The 26,208-nt window shown below is 49.5% G+C and overlaps 1 protein-coding gene across 4 annotated transcripts in view; it reads right to left on the bottom strand.

Annotated features, from left to right (window-relative positions):
* RHPN1 (rhophilin Rho GTPase binding protein 1) overlaps positions 1-26,208 on the bottom strand; it is a 118,896-nt gene that overhangs the window by 4,285 nt on the left and 88,403 nt on the right. For 3 of the 4 annotated variants that reach the window (XM_073577357.1, XM_073577355.1, XM_073577359.1), the window contains 10 exons: positions 21,102-21,217; positions 6,800-6,928; positions 5,835-5,910; positions 5,580-5,657; positions 4,881-5,005; positions 4,605-4,771; positions 4,301-4,488; positions 3,676-3,832; positions 1,493-1,612; positions 544-738 (listed from right to left, as the gene is read on the bottom strand). In XM_073577357.1, coding sequence (XP_073433458.1) covers positions 544-738; positions 1,493-1,612; positions 3,676-3,832; positions 4,301-4,488; positions 4,605-4,771; positions 4,881-5,005; positions 5,580-5,657; positions 5,835-5,910; positions 6,800-6,928; positions 21,102-21,217 — 1,351 coding nt within the window. The remainder of the gene's footprint in view (positions 1-543; positions 739-1,492; positions 1,613-3,675; positions 3,833-4,300; positions 4,489-4,604; positions 4,772-4,880; positions 5,006-5,579; positions 5,658-5,834; positions 5,911-6,799; positions 6,929-21,101; positions 21,218-26,208) is intronic. The other variant, XM_073577358.1, reaches the window with a different exon arrangement.

Genomic DNA, 26,208 nt, shown 5'->3' with positions numbered 1-26,208 from the left:
ACGGTATGACGCCCGCCATGTTGGCTGTAAGACGCGCCGTTCTTCTACCAGATGTTACACAGACGCTTTGGTAACGGCGTGTCATCGGCCGATCGTGGACCCTGACCGGCGTCCGGACTCAAACACAGGAGGAAGCCGGAGAACGGCAAGTTCTGTAACTTCACAAAAAACTATGCATTTCAGTTCCTCAAGACTTGCAGTCAGCGACTGGAATATTCTTTACTTCCTGCAGGGACAGATTCTTGTCTCAGCTGCGGGTTTGTTACATTTGTATCCGGCCACCACAACTCTCCATAAACAGCCTGGACCGAGACACTGTAACGGGAGACGAGGCAGCTACTGCTGATTCTCAGGATTTCTGGAATGGATGATATTGTAACAAACCCTCAGCTGTGATGAGCATCAGACCAGGATCAGCTGCTGGAAGAATATCTGCGTCTGTCAATTGCTCTTGTGTCACCATAGACGAGGGGCAGGTTGTCTGATGGTGCCCCCGGCTTGGCACGGCCGGACGTCAGGCCTCCTCTGCAGCAGGGATCTTACTCTGAATGTCGGGGGCCTCGCCCGTATCGAAGAAATCTTCCTCATGGTCGATGTCGGAGTATTTATTGAGGGACCTCTTGTGGGCCAGCGTCAGCACCTCCTGGAGGATGTCCATCTTCCGCAGGATCTTGCACAGGCCATGGATCCTCATCGCCTCCTCGTGTTTTATCACAGCTTTCTTTAGGTGTGTTTTACCTGACAGGACACAGACGGGTATATATGTATACACAGCACGGGGAGGGCACATCACGGTGCAGCGAGGGGGGAGGGCACATCACGCATCAGGGCACGGGGATGGCACATCAAGGCACAGGGAGGGCATCTCACGGCACAGCACAGGGGGAGGGCACATAGCGGCGCAGCGCGGGGGAGGACACATCACGGCGCATCGCAGAGGGAGGGCACATCCCGGCACAGCGCAGGGGGAAGGAACATCACGGCACAGCGCGTGGGGGGGGCACATCACAGCACAGCGCGTGGGGGGGGCCACAGGGCACATCACGGGGAGAGGGCACATCACGGCATAGCGCGGGGAGAGGGCACATCACGGCACAGCGCGGGGAGAGGGCACATCACGGCACAGCGCGGGGAGAGGGCACATCACGGCACAGCGCGGGGAGAGGGCACATCACGGCACAGCGCGGGGAGAGGGCACATCACGGCACAGCGCGGGGAGAGGGCACATCACGGCACAGCGCGGGGGGAGGGCACATCACGACACAGCGCGGGGGGAGGGCACATCACGGCACAGCGCAGGGGGAAGGAACATCACGGCACAGCGCCTGGGTGGGGCACATCACAGCACAGCGCGTGGGGGGGGCACAGGGCACATCACGGCACAGCGCGGGGAGAGGGCACATCACGGCACAGCGCGGGGAGAGGGCACATCACGGCACAGCGCGGGGAGAGGGCACATCACGGTGCAGGGCAGCGGCATTATATATATTACCCAGCTTCCGCCTCTCCTCCTGGTCCTGGAGCAGAAGGCTGATGGTGGCACCTTCTAGTGGTGAAACGTGGAACTGCAAGAAAATCTTCTCGTGTTCTATCAGCTCGAGTCCCGGAGCAGCTGCAACAAAACACGACAGTATGTAACGCAATCCATCCCCCGCACTAAAGCATCAGAGGCCCCGAGGGCCCAGCTGAGGCCTCTATTGTATAACAAGGTGCAAGGAATTCACATAAACAGATTGCAGCTGATAATCTGGGATTTGCACTGCAGCTCAAGATACCCAGAGCTCAGATCAGTAAATAATGGGGGTTATTGTAGCCTCCAATCAGTAATACAGCAGTCAGTAGACTCAGGGCTAATCCCATCAATGCTAGACACTATTATTTCTCGATTACAAGGAGATGATAGAGAGAAGAATTACTATTCCCATGGTGGCCTCCACCCAAATGACTACAGAAATCTGAGGCAAAGGTTTTCTAATGCTCAGCTCCAAATCCTCTGCATAGACAAGAATACAGGAGGTTCTGTCTACAGCCACCACTAGGGGGAGCTCTCTGTATACAGAAATACATGATAAGATCCTGTATGCAGCCAGCACTAGGTGAAGCACCCTGTATACAGAGATACATGATAAGATCCTGTCTGCAGTCACCACTAAGGGAAGCTCTCTGTATACAAAGGTACATAAGATTCTGTCTGCAGCCACCACTAGGGGGAGCTCCCTGTATACAGAGATACATGATAAGATCATGTCTGCAGTCACCACTAGAGGGAGCTCCCCGTATACAGAGATAGATGATAAGATCCTGTCTGCAGTCACCACTAGGGGGAGCTCCCTGTATACAGAGATAGATGATAAGATCCTGTGTACAGTCACCACTAGGGGGAACTCCCTGTATACAGAGATACATGATAAGATCCTGTCTGCAGCCACCACTAGGGGGAGCTCCCTGTATACAGAGATACATGATAAGGTCCTGTCTGCAGTCTCCACTAGGGGGAGCTCCCTGTATACAGAGATACATAAGATTCTGTCTGCAGTCACCACTAGAAGGAGCTCCCTGTATACAGAGATACATGATAAGGTCCTGTCTGCAGTCTCCACTAGGGGGAGCTCCCTGTATACAGAGATACATGATAACATCCTGTCTGCAGTACCACTAGGGGGAGCTCCCTGTATACAGAGATACATGATAAGATCCTGTCTGCAGTCACCACTAGGGGGAGCTTCCTGTATACAGAGATACATGATAAGATCATGTCTGCAGCCAGCACTAGGGGAAGCTCCCTGTATACAGAGATACACGATAAGATCCTGTCTGCAGCCACCACTAGGGGGGCTCCCTGTATACAGAGATACATGATAAGATCACTTCTGCAGCCACCACTAGGGGGAGCTCCCTGTATACAGAGATACATGATAAGATCACGTCTGCAGTCACCACTAGAGGGAGCTCCCTGTATACAGAGATACATGATAAGATCCTGTCTGCAGTCACCACTAGGGGGAGCTCCCTGTATACAGAGATAGATGATAAGATCCTGTCTACAGACACCACTAGGGGGAGCTCCCTGTATACAGAGATAGATGATAAGATCCTGTCTACAGTCACCACTAGGGGGAACTCCCTGTATACAGAGATACATGATAAGATCCTGTCTGCAGCCACCACTAGGGGGAGCTCCCTGTATACAGAGATACATGATAAGGTCCTGTGTGCAGTCTCCACTAGGGGGAGCTCCCTGTATACAGAGATACATAAGATTCTGTCTGCAGTCACCACTAGAAGGAGCTCCCTGTATACAGAGATACATGATAAGGTCCTGTCTGCAGTCTCCACTAGGGGGAGCTCCCTGTATACAGAGATACATAAGATTCTATCTGCAGTCACCACTAGAAGGAGCTCCCTGTATACAGAGATACATGATAACATCCTGTCTGCAGCTACCACTAGGGGGAGCTCCCTGTATACAGAGATACATGATAAGATCCTGTCTGCAGTCACCACTAGGGGGAGCTCCCTGTATACAGAGATACATGATAAGGTCCTGTCTGCAGTCACCACTAGGGGGAGCTCCCTGTATACAGAGATACATGAATAGATCCTGTCTGCAGTCACCAACAGAGGGAGCTCTCTGTCCAGTGCTACTGCTGGGTGATTTGTTCTGTAGATACTCACTGGAGAAGTCGCACAGGGCGCTGGCAGCGTGGTAATGGGACAGTGCTTTGAAATGTTCAGCTTTTACACGAACCATGGTTGTCCATGAGAAAGGGACATAGTCTTTAACAGGCGGATGCATCATGGTTCTGTATACCAGAGTGTAGACATCCTCAACCTGGACAGGAGAGAGATGACACAGAAGAAACCATGACCAGAGGTGGTCAGCAGCAAAGTAGACCCTGAGCAGTGGGATGAGGGGGGCACTAGCAGAGGAGACCCCACTAAGCAGACGTAAGCCATTATGCGAGCATCTCCCGCAGACTCTCCAGTAGGGGACACTCACCCTGGCCGCCTCCTGTAGGGGGCACTCACCCCGGCCGCCTCCTGTAGGGGGCACTCACCCTGGCCGCCTCCCGTAGGGAGGGGGTGGGCAGTCACCCTCCCGGCCGCCTCCCGTAGGGGGGGGGGCACTCACCCTCCTGGCCGCCTCCTGTAGGGGGCACTCACCCTCCCGGCTGCCTCCTGTAGGGGGCACTCACCCTCCCGGCTGCCTCCTGTAGGGGGAGGCACTCACCCTCACGGCCGCCTCCTGTAGGGGGGGGGCACTCACCCTCCCGGCCGCCTCCTGTAGGGGTGCACTCACCCTGGCCGCCTCCTGCGCCATCTGTAGTTGGGAGATGAAGTTTTGCTGTGTGTTCTCCAGGACAAACTTCTCGAAGACGCCCTCCTGTACCTGCGCCACCATGAGCCGCACCAGCATGTTCAGGGACGCCGTGCTCATGTCCAGGCTCGGGGCGTTGGAGAAGTTTTCTTTTAAGAAGTTGAAGCATCCTGAAGGGCGAGAACGGTCAGACGTTAAGAAACCCCCTTTGCCCCAGGTAGAGACGCTGCGGCCCCCGATCTAACAGAGAGGGGGCAGCGACACGGGCGTCACGTGAGCCACGCACCCGCCGCTTTCTGAAAAGCATCGATGGCTGTGTTTACTCCCTGCAGCGACTGCCGGTCCTGCCTCGCCCCAATCTGGGTGTACAGGGCTCCCATATTAAACAGCACGCTTCCCTTCTCAAAAGCCAGAGCCCGCTGGCAGGAAGGGACGCCCGTCAGAGAGTCGTACCTGCAAGGAACGCCAGCGGTTACACATGGAGACCCTGCACATGGAGCGCAGCTCTCGCTGTGAGCGGAGCACGGGCCGGTCCTGCACAAGACGCTCACATCATACTGACCAGTGGAAGAAGACTCCCAGCGAGCGGTGCGGGGGGAAGAAGCGCTGCTCCAGGAAGTACAGCTGGTTGTAGTACTCCATCAACAGCTCCAGGCCGGACTCACTGCGACTCGGGGTCCTCATCGCCTAAATAACAGGGGGACGCACACACGGAGTGTCAGAATTATAAGTCCTGCTCTGGAGGTGATTGGAGGAGAATACATGATGTAATAGCAGAAAAGTGACAGCAGCTCTGGAGGTGACTGGAGGAGAATGCATGATGTAACATTAGAATAGTGACTGCAGCTCTGGAGGTGACTACATGATGTAGCAGCAGAGTAGTAACAGCAGCTCTGGAGGTGACTGGAGGAGAATGCATGATGTAACATTAGAATAGTGACTGCAGCTCTGGAGGTGACTACATGATGTAGCAGCAGAGTAGTAACAGCAGCGCTGGAGGTGACTAAAGGATAAGACCTGATGTAACAGCAGAACAGCGAGTGCAGCTCTGGAAGTGACTAGAGGATAAGACATGATGTAACACCAGAATAGTAACAGCAGCTCTGGAGGTGATTAGAGGTTAGGACACGATGTAACAGCAGATCAGCGAGTGCAGCTCTGAAGACGTGATAAATCTCCACCGTCAGTCAATCACACAGCGGCTCGTTATCTGGGGATGTCTTCTACAATATTACACACGTCTGTTCTCTCTGCTCCTCACCTGTCGCAGATCCATGAATTCATTGATCTCCTTCTCATACGGATCGGCGTCCTCCCCATAGTGATCCACGATGAAGTCCTGGTGGAGAGCGGACATGAGACCGGTCATCGGAGGGGCTTCATCAGGGCTCACCAGGCTACACTGCTGCACTGCATTCTGGGAGATGTAGTGCTGATACCGGACACTGGACCAGCAGGGGGCAGCAGTGACACCCGAGCACCTGCAGCCTGGTGGAAGAGGTCGGGGGCTTCTTACCTTCAGAGCGTCCATCAGGTCCAGATCTTTTGTCTCCTTTAAGCCGAGTGGGATCATGGGAACGCTGATCACTTCACTGAAACACAAATCAGATCACAATTCAAAAACTACAAAAGGAAAAGTGTCCAGAACTCAGAGCAGGTCCACAAAGCTGAAGTCTAGGGTGCTGTTTGCAAGGCAGAGCCGCCATAAATGTAGGACCCCCCTACAGTCATACAGTCAGCCCTGAAGTATTTTGGTATGCAGGGCTGTGGAGTCGGTAAACCAAACCTGCGACTCCGACTCCTCAATTTCCCTTACACCGACTCCGACTCCAACTCCAACTCCGACTCCACGACTCCGACTCCCACACATATTGCTTATATTTAAGTGAAAAATTTATTGTAGTACAATGTGAACCTCAGACATTTAATCATTTTTATGATCCAATAATCAAGATATTTAGATAGAACAGAATATATATTGGTGTACTACCCGGTTTTCATTCTTTTTGGTACAGATACGATATGGATAGACAGATATGGATATATAGATAGAGCAGATTTCTAATTTGCTTTTGCTATTGAAAACATTATCTATGAGCTCAAAAACCTTTCAGGTGATGCAGTTTTTTAAAAAGATGATCAACTTTTGCAGCTGAAAAACGTATCCTCAAAAAACACAGGAAAAACGCTGTGTGTGAATGTAGCCTTAGATCAGGAATAGAACAGCCATTTATAGGACATTTCATAACTTTCCCAAACTCCTATGAAAAAATATTCAGCACATCCTGCATTGAATTACAGTACCCAATTTATTATATATTTTAGGAGTCGGAGTCGGTCCATTTTATACCGACTCCAACTCCGACTCCGACTCCACCAAAATGAGCACCGACTCCGACTCCACGACTCCGACTCCACAGCCCTGCTGGTATGTGTCAGGAATGGATAATCCCAGGTGTCTGGTGATAATGGTCCCAATACCTATCGTTCTGGTAGATCTCCACTGAGCTGTTCAGCTCCTCCAGCTCTTCCTTCAGCAGCTGCAGGTTGGAGTTGACATAACTGAGCTCCAGCGCCACCGTCTCCTTCACCTTGTGATTGGTGGTGGCCCTGGACAGACAAAACAGAATGGTTACTGATCGGAAGGAATAGCGCCACCTGAGGCCATGCCCCAATCTGTGCCCTCCAATAAGAAATGTCATCGGATGGCGCCAACATCATTAATAAATATGGCAAGAAGAAAACAGGTATAACAAATCACGTAAGAGCGAGAGAGAGAAAAAGAAAGAGCAAGAGAGAAAGAGCAAGAAAGAAAGAGATAGAGAGCGAGAGAAAGAGAGATAGAGTGAGAGAGAGAGAGAAAGAAAGAGCAAGAAAGAAAGAGAGAGCAAGAAGGAAAGAGCTAGAGAGTGAGAGAGAGCGAGAGAGAGAGGAGATAGAGAGCGAGAGAGAAAGCGAGAGAGCGAGAGAGAAAGCGATAGAGCGAGAGAAAGAGTGAGAGAAAGAGAAAGATAGAGAGAGAAAGAGAGAGAGCGAGAGAAAAAGAAAGAGCAAGAGAGAAAGAAAGAGAAAGAGCAAGAAAGAAAGCTAGAGAGCGAGAGAAAGAGATAAAGAGAGAGAGAGAAAGAAAGAGCAAGAAAGAAATAGCTAGAGAGAGAGAGCTAGAGAGAGAGAGAGCAAGAGAGAGAAAGAGAGTGAGAGAAAGAGAAAGATAGAGAGAGAAAGAGAGAGAGAGCGAGAGAGAGAGAGAGAGAGAGAGAGAGAGAGAAAAAGAAAGAGCAAGAGAGAAAGAGAAATAGAGTGAGAGAGAGAGAAAGAATGAGCAAGAAAGAAAGAGAGAGCAAGAAGGAAAGAGCTAGAGAGTGAGAGAGAGAGAGAGGAGATAGAGAGCGAGAGAGAAAGCGAGAGAGCGAGAGAGAAAGCGATAGAGCGAGAGAAAGAGTGAGAGAAAGAGAAAGATAGAGAGAGAAAGAGAGAGCGAGAGAGAGAGAGAAAAAGAAAGAGCAAGAGAGAGAAAGAGAAAGAGCAAGAAAGAAAGCTAGAGAGCGAGAGAAAGAGATAAAGAGAGAGAGAAAGAAAGAAAGAGCAAGAAAGAAATAGCTAGAGAGAGAGAGCTAGAGAGAGAGAGAGCGAGAGAGAGAAAGAGAGTGAGAGAAAGATAGAGAGAGAGCGAGAGAGAGAAAAAGAAAGAGCAAGAGAGAAAGAAAGAGAGAGAGAAAGAGAGCGAGAGAAAGAGATAGAGATAGAGAGAAAGAGCAAGAAAGAAAGAGCTAGAGAGCGAGAGAGAGCTAGAGAGCGAGAGAGAGAAAGAGATAAAGAGAGAGAGAGATAGAGTGAGAGAAAGAGAAAAGATAGAGAAAGAGAGAGAGAGCCAGAAGATAAGATATCCGCTTGTTTTTTGGCCTTCGCCTCAGTGTGGCACCCAGGACTATTCCTAAAACAGCTGGGGAGCGGAATAGGAGGCCGAACATATGATGTCATCTGAAGCTCCTACACTGAGAACAGTTGCAGCGTGAGGGTCAATGGAAGGAGGACGGTCTATTTCCAAAAGAGCCGAGGAGTGAGACAAGGCTGCAGCCTCAGTCCAATGCTCTGTAACATCTACATCAATGAGCTGGCGGTGGCCCTAGTGTCCTCCTCCGCACCAGGACTCGCCCTCCATGACACCCAGGTGAAATGTCGGCTGTATGCTGATGACCTCGTGATGTTACCACCAACCGAGAAAGGCCTCCAAGATCACCTGAAAATCCTAGAGACCTTCAGCAGCGCATGAGGACTAACAATGAACCAGAAAAAAACTAATACCATGGTGTTCCAGAGAAGAAAGCAGAAGCCTACTGGCCATCCTACCTAATAATAGACAACTGTCCACTTACTGAAGCCAACAAGTAGAACTACCAGGGCCTAGAACTCAGCCAGTCAGGGAGCTTCAAGCAAGCCATGGAGTTACTGAGAGACAAGGCGTCCAAATCCTTCTATGCCATCAGAAGACATCTGCACCATTTCAAGGCACCAGTTACCAACTGGCTAAAAATCTTTGTCTCCATCATTGCCCCAATCCTTATGTACGGCAATGAGGTCTGGGGCCCGGGCTCATACCCAAACTGGTCAAAGTGGGACGCTGGGCCGACTGAAATATTCCACCTAGAGTTCTGCAATCATCTTCTCCAAGTCCATCAGAGCACATCACACAGCGCCTGCAGAGCAGAACTGGGCAGATTCCTACTACACCTCACAAACCAGAAGAAGGCGCTGTCATTCAAGGCCCATCTACAAAGTAGTAGTCCCAGCTTCTACCATCACAAATCCTTCCTACACCAGGAAGCTGCTCAACACAAAGTACCCTAACCCTTCCTGACCAAGCCATCAACCTACATGGCCTGACAAAAGGCGAAATCCGGAAGATGATACACAAAGTCAAAGAGGAATATCTCATCATCTGGAGGAACGGCATAAACAAATCCCAGAAACTGACGATATACCAGAACTTACAGAGGGAGAACAAACTGGCCCCATATCTAGAGAAACTAGAAAACCCCCAAGAGCGATAGATCCTGAGCCGGTACAGACTGAGCGCCCACAGCCTACTCATCGAAACCGGGCAGCACAGACAGAACTACAAGCCCCGAGAGAGCAAACTCTGACAGCAGTGCCCCCAGGAGACCGTGGCGGATGAGGCCCACTTCCTGCTGAGGTGCCCCAAATACTCCGCAGTGAGGGACACTCACTTCAAGAGACTGCCTGATCTCCTTCCAGACTTCACCTCCATGGAGGAGGAAGAGAAACTGCTGATAATACTGGGGGATGAGGAAAGTGCAGCAGCCATAACAGAGGAATATGTCAGTGCCTGCCACAGACTAAGAGGAGACTGATATGTCATGGACTCCTATACCCCACTCTGGCATGTCCCTATCCCCCGACTAAGAGGATGCTGATATGTCATGGACTCCTATACCCCACCCTGGACATGTCCCTATCCCCCGACTAAGAGGAGACTGATATGTCATGGACTCCTATACCCCACTCTGGACATGTCCCTATCCCCCGACTAAGAGGATGCTGATATGTCATGGACTCCTATACCCCACCCTGGACATGTCCCTATCCCCCGACTAAGAGGAGACTGATATGTCATGGACTCCTATACCCCACCCTGGACATGTCCCTATCCCCCGACTAAGGTGCCCGATTTGTCATGGACTCCTATACCCCCTGGACATGTCCCTATCCCCCGACTAAGAGGATGCTGATATGTCATGGACTCCTATACCCCACCCTGGACATGTCCCTATCCCCCGACTAAGAGGAGACTGATATGTCATGGACTCCTATACCCCACCCTGGACATGTCCCTATCCCCCGACTAAGGTGCCCGATTTGTCATGGACTCCTATACCCCCTGGACATGTCCCTATCCCCCGACTAAGAGGATGCTGATATGTCATGGACTCCTATACCCCACCCTGGACATGTCCCTATCCCCCGACTAAGAGGAGACTGATATGTCATGGACTCCTATACCCCACCCTGGACATGTCCCTATCCCCCGACTAAGGTGCCTGATTTGTCATGGACTCCTATACCCCCCTGGACATGTCCCTATCCCCCGACTAAGAGGATGCTGATATGTCATGGACTCCTATACCCCACCCTGGACATGTCCCTATCCCCCGACTAAGAGGAGCCTGATATGTCATGGACTCCTATACCCCACCATGGGCATGTCCCTATCACCCGACTAAGAGGAGCCTGATATGTCATGGACTCCTATACCCCACCCTGGACATGTCCCTATCCCCCAACTAAGAGGAGCCTGATATGTCATGGACTCCTATACCCCACCCTGGACATGTCCCTATCCCCCGACTAAGAGGAGCCTGATATGTCATGGACTCCTATACCCCACCATGGGCATGTCCCTATCACCCGACTAAGAGGAGCCTGATATGTCATGGACTCCTATACCCCACCCTGGACATGTCCCTATCCCCCAACTAAGAGGAGCCTGATTTGTCATGGACTCCTATACCCCACCCTGGACATGTCCCTATCCCCCGACTAAGAGGAGCCTGATATGTCATGGACTCCTATACCCCACCCTGGACACAGAATCATAGAATCGTAGAGTTGGAAGGGACCTCCTGGGCCATCTTGTCCAACCCCCTGATCAAAGCAGGATTCGATAAATCATCCCAGACAGATGTCTGTCCAGCCTGCTTGAAGACTTCCATTGAAGGAGAACTGACCACTTCTCGTGGCAGCCTGTTCCACTCATTGATCACTCTGTCAAAAAGTTTTTTCTAATATCTAATCTGTGTCTCCTCCCATTCAGTTTCATCCCATTGCTTCTAGTCTTTCCTTGGGCAACTGAGAATAAAAATGATCCTTCTACAATGTGACAGCCCTTGAGATACTTGTAGACAGCTATTAAGTCTCCTCTCAGTCTTCTCTTCTGCAAGCTAAACATTCCCAAATCCTGCAACCTTTCCTCATAAGACAGGGTTTGCAGACCAGTCACCATTCTGGTCGCTCTTTTCTGAACTTGCTCTAGTTTGTTGATGTCTTTTTTAAAATGTGGCGCCCAAAACTGGACACAGTATTCCAGATGAGGTCTGACCAAAGAGGAGTAGAGGGCAATAATGACTTCACGTGATCTAGACCAGGGGTCCCCAACCGCCGGTCCGCGGCCCAGCACCGGGCCGCTGCAGTGCCCTTGCCGGTCCGCGGACACAAGGGGAGCCAGGGGCGGTCAGTGGCATAGCGGGGGCTGGGGCGGCGCGCAGCAGTTCTTAGCGGCGGCCAGGGAGCGATCAAGCAGCTCCGCTGCCTGCAAGAGGGAATAGCAGGAGCGGAGCTGCAAGGACCCATCCACTGCGTCCAGCTTCCTGCCCGCCGCCCGCGCTTCCTGTCTCTGACTGACACAGAGAGGAGAGCACGGCCGCTGCTGTGTCAGAGCGAGGAAGCGCGGGCGGCGGACAGGTGAGAGGTGGTGTGTGTGTGTATATGTATGTCTGTCTGTGTGTATAATGTGTGTACATGTATGTCTGTGTGTGTGTGTACATGTATGTGTGTGTGTGTTGGTCTGTGTTTGTGTAGCCTGGCCCTGGAGGAGATGGGGACATGAGGAGAAGGCCATGAGGGGAGTGATGGGGTGAAGGCAATGATGGGGAGAAGGGAGTGATGGGGTGAAGGCAATGATGGGGAGAGGGGAGTGATGGGGTGAAGGCAATGATGGGGAGAGGGGAGTGATGGGGTGAAGGCAATGATGGGGAGAGGGGAGTGATGGGGTGAAGGCAATGATGGGGAGACAGCAGTGATGGGGTGAAGGCAATGATGGGGAGAAGGGAGTGATGGGGTGAAGGCAATGATGGGGAGAGGGGAGTGATGGGGTGAAGGCAATGATGGAGAGATGGCAGTGATGGGGAGAAGGCAATGATGGGGAGAGGGGAATGATGGGGTGAAGGCAATGATGGGGAGACAGCAGTGATGGGGAGAAGGCAATGATGGGGAGAAGGGAGTGATGGGGTGAAGGCAATGATGGGGAGAGGGGAATGATGGGGTGAAGGCAATGATGGGGAGACAGCAGTGATGGGGAGAAGGGAGTGATGGGGTGAAGGCAATGATGGGGTGAAGGCAATGATGGGGAGAAGGGGGTGATGGAGCACTTATTCAAAACCTATGGTGAGTTGAGTCACATTATAAATGTTATTTAATTATAAGTATGCACTGCTACACTACAACCGTGTCCATAGCCCCGCCCCCTTATGACCAAAGCCCCGCCCCTGCCACACCTCCATCCCCGCCCTGCCGGGCCATGGAAGAATGGTCTTGCTTGAAACCGGTCCCCGGTGCAAAAAAGGTTGGGGACCACTGATCTAGACTGTATGCTTCTGTTAATACATCCTAGAATTGCATTTGCCTTTTTTTGCTGCTGCATCACACTGTTGACTCATATTCAGTCTGTGATCTATTAGTATACCCCAGTGTTTTTCACAAGTGCTGTTGCTTAGCCCTATTCCTCCCATTCTGTATATACTTTTTTCATTTTTATTGCCCAGATGTAGTACTTTGCATTTTTCCCTGTTAAAAACCATGGTTAGTTGCTGCCCACTGCTCCAGTTTATTTATATTTTTCTGCATCCTCTCTCTCTTCTCTAGTATTAGTTATCCTTCCTAGCTTTGTGTCATCAGCAAATTTAATCAGTTTACCCTCAATTCCTTCATCTAAATCATTGATAAAGATGTTGAACAATACAGGGCCCAGGACAGAGCCCTGTGGTACCCCACTTGAGACATTCTTCCAACTGGATGTACAGCCATTTACGACCACTCTTTGGGTCCGATCACTAAGCCAGTTATGAATCCACCTAACAGTTGCCTTGTCCATTCCATACTTAGTCATTTTTTCAATAAGGATTGTGTGAGATACTTGGTCAAATGCTTTGCTGAAATCAAGATATACTATATCTACAGCATTTCCCTGATCCACCCAATCAGTGATTCTGTCATAGAAGGAAATTAAGTTAGTCTGACATGACTTATTAGTTACAAACCCATGCTGACTCTGTTTAATCACTTCATTCTTATCCAGGTACTGACATACATGTTGTTTAATAATTTGTTCAAAGATCTTTCCTGGTATAGAAGTCAGACTCACCGGCCTATAGTTTCCTGGGTCCACCTTCTTCCCCTTTTTGAAGACAGGAACAACATTTGCTCTTCTCCAGTCTTCTGGGACTTCTCCTGTTCTCCAAGAAATTTCAAAGATTATGGAGAGGGGTTCAAAAATTTCTTCTGCTGTCTCCTTCAGTACTCTGGGGTGTAATTCATCTGGACCTGGAGACTTGAATTCATTTAGGTTAGCTAAGTGTTTCCTCACTATCTTTCTGTTTATAGATATCCTGGATTCTTCTATTCCCTTAATAGGACAGTGAAGAACAGTTGATGTTACATTTCCTTTCTGAGAGAAAACAGATGCAAAATAGGAATTTAAAAGTTCGGCCTTCTCAAAATCCTGTCTTACCATTTCATCTTTTTCATCCTGTAAAAATCCTATAGCATCTTTGGCTTTTCTTTTACTTTTGACATATCCCCAAAATCCTTTATTATTGCTTTTGACATCTCTTGCAAGCCTCAGTTCATTGTCAGTTTTAGCTAATCTGACTTGTGCCCTGCAGGTTCTGCAGACAGCATTATATTCTTCTTTAGATATGCCTCCCTCTTTCCATTTTATAAACATTTCTTTCTTCTTTTTTAGCACGTGCTTAAGTTCTGTGTTCATCCATCCTGGTTTCCTTAAATGCTTCCTATTCTTCCCTCTTTTCGGAATTGTTAACAATTGTGCTTTGAGAATTTCATTTTTCAAGATTTCCCATCCTTCCTGGACATTTTTGTCTTTAAGGATATCCAGCCATTGGATCCCTCCAATTCTCTTTCTGAATCCCTTAAAATCTGCCTTTCTGAAATCTAACCTTGACGTCTGAGTCTTCACTGGTCTTCCTCCTCTAGTTATCCAAAATTCTAAAATAGCATGGGTCGCTACCTCCTAGGGTCCCAGCCACTTTTACCTCCTCAACCATTTTCTCCCTGTTTATAAGGATTAGATCCAAGGTAGCAGTTCCCCTTGTTTTCTCCCCTGCCTTTTGGAAGATAAAGTTGTCAGCAAGAGAGGATAAGAATTTCCTTGACCTGTTAGTTTTGCCAGAGAGAGATTCCCAATAAATGTCTGGATAGTTGAAATCTCCCATGACAACTATGTCATATTTTTTGGAGAACTTGGCCATTTGATGCATAAAGAGTTCATCCATATTTCAGCTTGCACAGGCGGCCTGTAGTAAATGCCTACAATGGTGTCCTTTCCATTGTTCTGTCCTTGTATTCTTACCCAAACAGTTTCCACAGAACTCCCTGTCTCTGAAGCTTGGATCTCTGTGCAGATATACGCGTTTCTAACATACAATGTGACACCTCCTCCTCGTTTATCAAGTCTGTTTCTTGCAAATAAGTTGTATTCTTCTAGCCTTGTGTTCCAATCATGTGTATTGTCCCACCAAGTTTCAGTGATTCCAATGACATCATATTTCTTTTCCTGTGTTAGTAGTTCCAATTCTCCTTGTTTGTTGCCCATGCTTTGTGCATTAGTATAGAAACATTTTAGTTTGTGATTGGTTTCTCTTTCTCCAATATTTTTATTATTTAGATTCTTTTGTCTTTGTTCTTCCTTTCCACTTCTGATACCAGAGTTCTCAATAGCATTTGTCAGGTGTATGGCTTTTTCTGGCCTTTTGTTTCCCTTCCCACATTGTTCTAGTTTAAAGCTCTCCTGATGAGTGTAGCAAGGCGACTTCCAATTACATGTTTTCCAGTCTTTGTAAGGTTCACCCTATCTCTAACAAGTAGTCCATCGTATAGTTAATTCACTATGTGATCCAGAAATCCAAATCCTTGCTGACAGCACCCTCGACGTAGCCAGTTGTTCACCTGCAGAATCTTATTCTACCTCCTTGTTCCATGGCCATCCACTGGGAGGATGGAAGAGAAGACCACCTGCGCTCCCAGTTCTTTCACTTTCTTGCCTAAGTTTCCTCTTAGTAGGGGGATGTCCCTAACCCCCTACTAAGAGGAGCCTGATATGTCATGGACTCCTATACCCCACCCTGGACATGTCGCTATCCCCCGACTAAGAGGAGCCTGATATGTCATGGACTCCTATACCCCACCCTGGACACGTCCCTATCCTCTATGAGGAGGCTGATCATAGATCATAGATCATAGAATCATAGAATCGTAGAGTTGGAAGGGACCTCCTGGGCCATCTGGTCCAACCCCCTGCTCAAAGCAGGATTCGCTAAATCATCCCAGTTAGATGTCTGTCCAGCCTCTGTTTGAAGACTTCCATTGAAGGAGAACTCACCACTTCTCGTGGCAGCCTGTTCCACTCATTGATCACTCTAACTGTCAAAAAGTTTTTTCTAATATCTAATCTGTGTCTCCTCCCATTCAGCTTCATCCCATTGCTTCTAGTCTTTCCTTGTGCAAATGAGAATAAAGTTGATCCTTCTACAATGTGACAGCCCTTTAGATATTTGTAGACAGCTATTAAGTCTCCTCTCAGTCTTCTCTTTTGCAAACTAAACATTCCCAAATCCTGCAACCTTTCCTCATAAGACAGGGTTTGCAGACCGGTCACCATTCTGGTCGCTCTTTTCTGAACTTGCTCCAGTTTGTTGATGTCTTTTTTAAAATGTGGTGCCCAAAATTGGACACAATATTCCAGATGAGGTCTGACCAAAGAGGAGTAGAGGGAAATAATTACTTCACGTGATCTAGACTGTATGCTTCTGTTAATACATCCTAGAATTGCATTTGCCTTTCTAGGATGTATTAACAGAAGCATACAGTCTAGATCACGTGAAGTAATGGACTCCTATATCCCACCCTGGACATGTCCCTATCCCCCGACTAAGAGGAGGCTGATATGTCATGGACTCCTATACCCCACCCTGGACATGTCCCTATCCTCTAAAAGGAGGCTGATATGTCATGGACCTCTATATGCCCTCCTACCTCACCCCCTGTAAGTACCATTTGCTTTGGCAATGCTAACATGTACGTAGTCCTGCTAATAAAGCTCATTTGAATTGAATTGAGAAAGAGCGAGATAAAGAGCGAGTGAGAAAGAGGATCAAGAATGAGAAAAGAGAGAAAGTGGTGACAGAGGAGCATCACTGTCCACAGCAGAAGGCGAGGTAAATGATGGGGGTTGTAGTGCGGGGTGAGATGTACATATATCCGGAATTATCAATGCTCTGTCCTCGTGGTTGGGGGAGGGGATCGTATTCTCACATTTCCAGAGCTGAGACATCAGAAAATAAAAGTTTCCCCAAAACAGGAAGAGCGGAGTCGGCGATCGGCCTGGAAATATCCTGCACGTGACCCAGAGGAAAACTGCAATATTATTAAAGGGACGGTGACCACTGTGGGTAAAGCCATTTTATCTGCAATGAAAGCGACTTGTTACTGTCTGGGGCACAGTCCCGCATTGAGTCCCCCGCTCCACCCAGCACCAATCCATTGTGTCCTCTACTCTCCCACCAGCACTGATCCATTGTGTCCTCTCCTCTCCCACCAGCACGATCCATTGTGTCCCCTCCACTCCCCCCAGCACCGATCCATTGTGTCCTCCACTCCCCCAGAACCGATCCATTGTGTCCTCTTCTCTCCCAACAGCAACGATCCATTGTGTCCTCTACCCTCAGCACCGATCCATTGTGTCCTCTCCCCCCAGCACCGATCCATTGTGTCCTCTACCCCCAGCACCGATCCATTGTGTCCTCTACCCTCAGCACCGATCCATTGTGTCTTCTCCCCCCAGCACCGATCCATTGTGTCCTCTACCCCCAGCACCGATCCATTGTGTCCTCTACCCCCAGCACCGATCCATTGTGTCCTCTACCCTCAGCACCGATCCATTGTGTCCTCTCCCCCCAACACCGATCCATTGTGTCCTCTACCCCCTGCACCGATCCATTGTATCCTCTCCCCCCAGCACCGATCCATTGTGTCCTCTCCCCCCAGCACCGATCCATTGTGTCCTCTCCCCCCAGCACCGATCCATTGTGTCCTCTCCCCCCAGCACCGATCCATTGTGTCCTGTACCCCCTGCACCGATCCATTGTGTCCTCTCCCCCCAGCACCGATCCATTGTGTCCTCTCCCCCCAGCACCGATCCATTGTGTCCTCTCCTCTCCCCTCAGCACCAAACCATTGTGTCCTCATCTCTTCCCAGCACAATCTATTGTGTCCCCCACTCCCCCCAAGCACCGATCCATTGAGTCCTCCGCTTCCCCCAGCACTAATCCAATGTGTGTTCCCTTCCCCCCAGCATTGATCCATTGTGTCCTCCGCTCCCTCCAGCATTGATCCATTGTGTCCTCTGCTCCCGCAAGCATCAATCCATTGTGTCTCCTATCAGGAGTGACAGAATCCGACAGGACACCTCTGCCCTCCATTCCTCATCATGTCAGTGGCCCATTACGAATGTTTCACCCCAGACGCTTCAGGGGATTGTACTTCTAGAGCATTTTCCTGCTCTGTATTTGTGAAGGAGACATCACTGATCTGTGAACGATGGAACATGGAAACATTTCCAAACCTGTGGATGTCTCCAGTCTGGACTGTGAGCCAGCGGCTCCTGTGAAATCACTGACCAATGACATCTGCAATGTGCTCAATGGAGAAAAATACCGGAGACGCTGCCAGCAGCTCCTGTGTAATCACAGACTGATGAAGTCCCCGATGTGACGCTGCAGCCACAGGAGTAGGTTTAGGACACGCAGGCGACTCACAGTAGTGATTGCGGAGGAGCTTCAGGCAGCAGATCCTAATGATTAGAGCACAACCTTCCCCAGACGAGCATTAATCACCATTGAGGGTGGAGGTGCTGGGATTTCTGCACAGGCCCCGGACTGTAGAATCCAGAGGTTGTGACTTCTGTTCCCATTTCCCTCGTACAGATCAGTGACGGCTCCGTCCTGTGATCTCCGTCACTTCTCCTCTCGGAGTTCCACGTTCTGCGCTGCGATCGCCTCCACCATGTTCCATGTTCTGTGCGATGCTCTGCGGCTCCGACACCTTTCCATCATATCTGCACAGTTCAGGGCGGCTCCGAGTCCTGCGGCTGCAGATAAAGGCGAAGGGGCGAGGGTCGTCCTATTGTCTGGACAGGACACAATGATCGGAGCAGTGCGGCGATAACACACGACCGGGAGCCATTCACACACACAAAGGCCCCGAGACGAGACCCCGAGGTGCTATCTGTGCGCACAATGGACGGCGACAGACGAGGACAACAGCATTGTGCTCAGCGAGACTGCTGAATGTTTAATGTGCAGATATGAAATAACAGACCGAGAGGGCCACAGCCCCCCGGAGCAGAGCCCAGGCCGCTGTGCTCTTACATGGGACTGCCGGTGACATCTACTACATTATCTGTACTTATAGAGCAATCATTGTTATCTGTGGTGTTACATAGGACTGCGGGTGACATCTACTACATTATCTGTTCTCAGAGTTATCACTGTGCTATCTGTGGTGTTACATACAGTTGTGGCCAAAAGTATTGACACCCCTGCAATTCTGTCAGATAATACTCAGTTTCTTCCTGGAAATGATTGCAAACACAAATTCTTTGGTATTATCTTCATTTAATTTGTCTTAAATGAAAAACACAAAAGAGAATGAAGCAAAAAGCAAAACATTGATCCTTTCACAAAACTCCAAAAATGGGCCAGACAAAAGTATTGGCACCCTCAGCCTAATACTTGGTTGCGCAACCTTTAGCCAAAATAACTGCGACCAACCGCTTCCGGTAACCATCAATGAGTTTCTTACAATGCTCTGCTGGAATTTTAGACCATTCTTCTTTGGCAAACTACTCCAGGTACCTGATATTTGAAGGGCGCCTTCTCCAAACTGCCATTTTTAGATCTCTCCACAGGTGTTCTATGGGATTCAGGTCTGGACTCATTGCTGGCCACCTTAGAAGTCTCCAGTGCTTTCTCTTAAACCATTTTCTAGTGCTTTTTGAAGTGTGTTTTGGGTCATTGTCCTGCTGGAGGACCCATGACCTCTGAGGGAGACCCAGCTTTCTCACACTGGGACCTACATTATGCTGCAAAATTTGTTGGTAGTCTTCTGACTTCATAATGCCATGTACCCGGTCAAGCAGTCCAGTGCCAGAGGCAGCAAAGCAGCCCCAAAACATCACGGAACCTCCGCCATGTTTGACTGTAGGGACCGTGTTCTTTTCTTTGAATGCCTCTTTTTTTCTCCTGTAAACTCTATGTTGATGCCTTTGCCCAAAAAGCTCTACTTTTGTCTCATCTGACCAGAGAACATTCTTCCAAAACGTTTTAGGCTTTTTCAGGTAAGTTTTGGCAAACTCCAGCCTGGCTTTTTTATGTCTCGGGGTAAGAAGTGGGGTCTTCCTGGGTCTCCTACCATACAGTCCCTTTTCATTCAGACGCCGACGGATAGTACGGGTTGACACTGTTGTACCCTCGGACTGCAGGGCAGCTTGAACTTGTTTGGATGTTAGTCGAGGTTCTTTATCCAACATCCGCACAATCTTGCGTTGAAATCTCGTCAATTTTTCTTTTCCGGCCACATCTAGGGAGGTTAGTCACAGTGCCATGGGCTTTACACTTCTTGATGACACTGTGCACGGTAGACACAGGAACATTCAGGTCTTTGGAGATGGACTTGTAGCCTTGAGATAGCTCATGCTTCCTCACAATTTGGTTTCTCAAGTCCTCAGACAGTTCTTTGGTCTTCTTTCTTTTCTCCATGCTCAATGTGGTACACACAAGGACACAGGACAGAGGTTGAGTCAACTTTAATCCATGTCAACTGGCTGCAAGTGTGATTTAGTTATTGCCAACACCTGTTAGGTGCCACAGGTAAGTTACAGGTGCTGGTAATTACACAAATTAGAGAAGCATCACATGATTTTTCGAACAGTGCCAATACTTTTGTCCACCCTCTTTTTTATGTTTGGTGTGGAATTATATCCAATTTGGCTTTAGGACAATTCTTTTTGTGTTTTTTCATTTAAGACAAATTAAATGAAGATAATAATACCAAAGAATTTGTGATTGCAATCATGTTCAGGAAGAAACTGAGTATTATCTGACAGAATTGCAGGGGTGTCAATACTTTTGGCCACAACTGTAGGACTGCAGGTGACATCTATCACATTATCTGTACTCAGGGAGATATCACTGTGTTATCTGTGGTGTTACATGGGACTGCCGGTAACGTACAGCGTGTGCTTCTCCCTCGTCACAATGTGTCAGCGCGGCTCATTATCCGGATAACGCTCTGAGCTGCGGCTGACGTGGATTTATTTTGGTGCGGGGAGGATTTTCCGGGGATTATGTGATTTATTTCGGGGTTATGAGGGATAACGGAGAGATGTTGTACAGAGTTATGCAGCGGATTCTTAATGAGGGAGCGGATGATGAGGGTATTAGACCTCGGCACATCGGAGTTATGGGCTCATTTCATAGTAAAACAATCTCCTATCTGACGGTCACGGCCGCGCCTGTCAGACCCCCACAGTATTATTTTGGGGTCTTTCAGCATTTCACTGGTTTTGTTCTCTTTTGACACGAAGAAGCCGCGTCCGGCACTACTACTCCCACCATGACAAATCTGATGGAACGCCCGACACAGGCTCAGGATCCCAGTAACCAGCGATCGCCCGCCCGGCGCCAGTACTGACCGGAAGAGGTTCTCGGCTCCGGCTCTCATCCTCATCTCCTTGTTGATCTGCTGGTTGATCCGGGCCCGGCGGTGCTGGAGCTTACTGCGCTGCGTCTGGGCAAACGGGTCACATCCCTGCAGGACAGAGAATCAGGGGTCACCTACACAATACTGCCAAAAATATATGTGCCTGCTTGCAGATGGCACCTGTGATTGGACACATCACTAAGGGCCTCCGACCCCATCAGACCCGCACCTTACAGCCACTGACTGCCCGTCTCTAATATCGGACACACTTATCACATTACTTTCCTCTTATTTTACCTTTTTGATGCATTTTAATGTTTTTCTAAATTTTCTGGAGATGCTTCGGCTTCTTTTACATTCCTGAGATTTTCTTTATTTTCTACAGATTTGCCTTTGCGATTTTAGTTTTTTTTGTTCCCCTAATTCACTAAGAGCAGATTACCTTCTATATTGCAAAAATAATATCTAGTGATCGGCCGCTGCGGGGGGGCTGCAGTCCGGGCTGTGAGGGGCTGAATGACTCAGAAACGGCTCTTGTATAAAGCACCGGCTGGTTTATTACAGCCCGTCATAAACCCTGGAAGGTTCAGCAATGTAAACATGGCAAAACAAAAAAAAAAAAGCTAAAGTTCAATAGCGTCCTTCACCAGCAGGAAGCACACAAAGTCTTCAGCTCCTCCTGGAGCCACATCTGGAGTCTCTCCTCCCCAAACACACAACAATCAGAAAAAAAACACTGGCTCAACATTTAAATCCCCAGCCGCTGCCTCCTCTATCATGTGACTGATCACATGACTGACATCACACAGCGGTGCCGGCTCTGCAGGAGGAGATAAGGTGGACGCCCTCCCACCCACTCTATGGATGTCCACATAAAACCAGCCCATTATGCATCTTGGCTTAAACCTCACAGCACATAGTGTGCTGGAGGAAAATACTCTGGTTTCACATCACTGACGCCGTAGTGACACATATCTCCCCTCCAGGTCATTGCCAGTGACGTCACAGGGCCTAAGGGATTGCTAACAAACCTGCAGGAAAGGTCATCATTAGTAGAGATGAGACAGTTTGTTCAGGTCTCTGCTTATTCGACAAGCCAAAGCGCTTCCTGAACAAGCTACAGCGGGTCCCCGGACACCTGGAGCGCTCCGGATAATCAGCTGCTCGGCTCCGCAGCTGCAGGTGTCGCAGCTGTGTGACAGCACCTGTATGGAGAGCCTGTGTGTGTGTTGGCCTCTCTATGCATGTGCTGTCACACAGCTGCGACACCTGCAGCTGCGGAGCCGAGCAGCTGATTATCCGGAGCGCTCCAGGTGTCCAGGTACCTGCTGTAGCTTGTTCAGTAATTGCTATAGCTTGCCGAATAAGCAGAGACCTGAACAAATTCGCTCATCTCTATTCATTAGCGGATCGTGGGGTCCCACAGCCAGCAACACTGAAGAGAGCTCAGTTCCAAGTGCAGCAGCCGCCGATGAATGCTGCAGAGCAGAACCATTTTTTGCATAGAAGCTGCACTGCAAACGTTGGCAGCGGCTAATGAGCCATAACATGCGGCCGTCGCTGGAGCACAAAACAGCTGATCGGTGCGATCATCAGGTGCTGCATCCCTGCCGACCTGCCACTGTGACCTATACTGCAGGTACGTCATCAATACTCTGTGGTCATTAATAGTTTACCAACTAACAAAGAGGAAAATAAACGAAGAAAAAGAGAAATGTAAATCTCCTCAGTAGAGCCCATTGGCTGCTCACAGCCTCCGCCATCAGTGCCCGGTGGCCGCCTGTCACCTCCATCAGTAATTGGTGACCTCCGTCCCCTCCGTCATCAGTATCTGGTGACCTCCGTCCCCTCCGTCATCAGTATCTGGTGACAGCCCGTCTCCTCCATCATCAGTATCTGGTGACCGCCCGTCTCCTCCATCATCAGTATCTGGTGACCGCCCGTCTCCTCCATCATCAGTATCTGGTGACAGCCCGTCTCCTCCATCATCAGTATCTGGTGACAGCCCCTCTCCTCCATCATCAGTATCTGGTGACCGCCCCTCTCCTCCATCATCAGTATCTGGTGACAGCCCCTCTCCTCCATCATCAGTATCTGGTGACAGCCCCTCTCCTCCATCATCAGTATCTGGTGACAGCCCCTCTCCTCCATCATCAGTATCTGGTGACAGCCCCTCTCCTCCATCATCAGTATCTGGTGACCGCCCCTCTCCTCCATCATCAGTATCTGGTGACAGCCCCTCTCCTCCATCATCAGTATCTGGTGACAGCCCCTCTCCTCCATCATCAGTATCTGGTGACAGCCCCTCTCCTCCATCATCAGTATCTGGTGACAGCCCCTCTCCTCCATCATCAGTATCTGGTGACAGCCCCTCTCCTCCATCATCAGTATCTGGTGACCCCCGTCCCCTCCATCATCAGTATCTGGTGACAGCCCGTCGCCTCCATCATCAGTATCTGGTGACAGCCCGTCGCCTCCATCATCAGTATCTGGTGACAGCCCGTCGCCTCCATCATCAGTATCTGGTGACAGCCCGTCGCCTCCATCATCAGTATCTGGTGACAGCCCGTCCCCTCCATCATCAGTATCTGGTGACAGCCCGTCCCCTCCATCATCAGTATCTGGTGACAGCCCGTCGCCTCCATCATCAGTATCTGGTGACAGCCCGTCCCCTCCATCATCAGTATCTGGTGACAGCCCGTCGCCTCCATCATCAGTATCTGGTGACAGCCCGTCGCCTCCATCGTCAGTATCTGGTGACAGCCCGTCGCCTCCATCGTCAGTATCTGGTGACAGCCCGTCGCCTCCATCGTCAGTATCTGGTGACAGCCCGTCGCCTCCATCGTCAGTATCTGGTGACAGCCCGTCGCCTCCATCGTCAGTATCTGGTGACAGCCCGTCGCCTCCATCATCAGTGTCTGGTGACAGCCCGTCGCCTCCATCATCAGTATCTGGTGACAGCCCATCTCCTCCATCATCAGTATCTGGTGACAACCCGTCACCTCCATCATCAGTATCTGGTGACAGCCCGTCTCCTCCATCATCAGTATCTGGTGACAGCCCGTCGCCTCCATCATCAGTATCTGGTGACTGCCGGTCGCCTCCATCATCAGTATCTGGTGACAGCCCGTCGCCTCCATCATCAGTATCTGGTGACAGCCCGTCGCCTCCACCACTTCTTCCTACCACTTTTACACAGGTTATGGAGGATCTCGGCAGGAGGTTGTGCCAGCCATCTTGCATCACTGACCCCAGATCTCCTGTGTATGAGGCTGGTGCGGAGCCTTCATGTGATCCCAGACGGGATGATGAGAGATCAGGGCTGTGGGGTCAGATCATCACCCCAGGTCTCCTCGTTATTAATGACATTGTCTGGATGTCGGGGGTTGTTGTCCGGATGTAGAATAAATTAGGAGTAAACCTGAGCAATAAACTTCGGTGTCTGTACCAAACACCTACTGTTTGGGCACAGACTTCACCAGGAAGTCCGTGTCACTGTTCAGGTTTGGCCCCCCGGGCACCGGGTGTCTGTTCCACTGTCATGCGGCAAATGACACCGTGAACCCGCAGCTGTGATCGGAGGTATAAAGCTTACCTCCGGTCACTGGTGTCAGCTGATGGGATTACTGCTCCCATCAGCCGACGCCTGCTGCCACTAATAACAGTGAGAAGGCGCCAGCTGATGGAAGTATTCATAATCCAGCACTAAATAAATAATAACGTCAGGAAGTCCCTTGTATTTTTGATAACCAGCCAGGTCACAACCTTCAGCTGTCAGCTTCAGCAAGGCTGGTTATTAAGAATAGAGGGGTCCCCACCAAAATTTTTTTAATGTATTTAAATAATTAATTTAAAAAACTGCCATGAATATTGACCCCCCCAGCCTATAAATAGCAGCCCGCAGCCGCCCAGAAAAGGCACATCTACTAGATGCTCCAATTCTGGCCCTCTGCGTGGCTCTTCCCACTTGCCCTGTAGCAGTGGCAAGTGGGGTTCATATTTGTGGGGTTGATGTCACTTTTGTATTGTCCGGTGACAACAAGCCCACGGATTAGTAATGGAGAAGCGTCTGTAAGACACCGATCCATCACTATTCCTATAGTTATATGACAAATAAAGACACAGCCAGAATAAAGTATTTTATCTGAAATAAAATAAAACACAGTTTTCCATTTTTATTGAAAAACAACAAACACAGTTAAACTCAAATGCCCAATTTCACTGAAGCCCTCGTCTCCAGTAATAAAAGAAAAATAGAAAACAACAACATCCCTCACCTGTCCGACGCTCTGTCCCACGCCGTAAGCCACGCCTGGGGGAGAAATAGTTTTCAACCTGGACGGTGCCAAGATGCGACCGTGCAGGCTGAGAACCACTGGTGACTGAGCTGGTCCTCACCTCACACTCCACATTCCCTTTTTGGATACATTGTTTGTTTGGCTTTTTTTCCTGCATTACTTGTACACAGTATTTACTCTGATCCGGCTATTAGCTGTAGATTGGGATTATAAATCCTCATATTCTTTATTGTTTACAATTATTTTCTGCTTTATGGTTTTGGCTTTTAAACATGATGTTTTTACATTAAATTTCTCTGATTTTGATAAAGGTATAAAGTCAGAAAACCACAGACATGGGCGACTGTCCGAGCAGGGACACATCCGTCAGCTCCACTTATGGAAATCTGCACAAACCTCGGCGGCTACACAAAGACGCCTCTCTGCGGGAATGAATGATGTGAGCGGGGGGCTTTGTGTCACATAATTGGGGGCCGAGATGTTGGGATTGTGTCTATGGGGAGAACAAAGGCATGGGACAAGACAACAAAACCATCACTTCAAAGGTTGGAGGGCGGCCGACAGCTACTGGGGGTTTCACACAGACGGGAATGTGGGGGCTTCTGCCAGCAATCAGGAATAAACAGGGTCACTAATGAGCGCCCTCCTATTATATACTCCCACCACTCTGCAGTAAGACACCACCGTCCATGTGCAGAAACACCAGCAAGGCGGAAAGTGGCACAAGAGACAAAGAAAGAGGAAAAAATGAAGGAGAAGGCGAGGGAGAGAAAAATGAGGAGAAGGCGAGGGGGAAAAAAA

The sequence above is a fragment of the Dendrobates tinctorius genome, unplaced genomic scaffold, assembly GCF_039654945.1.
Source record: "Dendrobates tinctorius isolate UK_male_01 unplaced genomic scaffold, ASM3965494v1 ptg000055l, whole genome shotgun sequence".
NCBI classification, from domain to species: Eukaryota; Metazoa; Chordata; class Amphibia; order Anura; family Dendrobatidae; genus Dendrobates; species Dendrobates tinctorius.
This window is presented reverse-complemented; position numbering and strand designations above follow the sequence as displayed.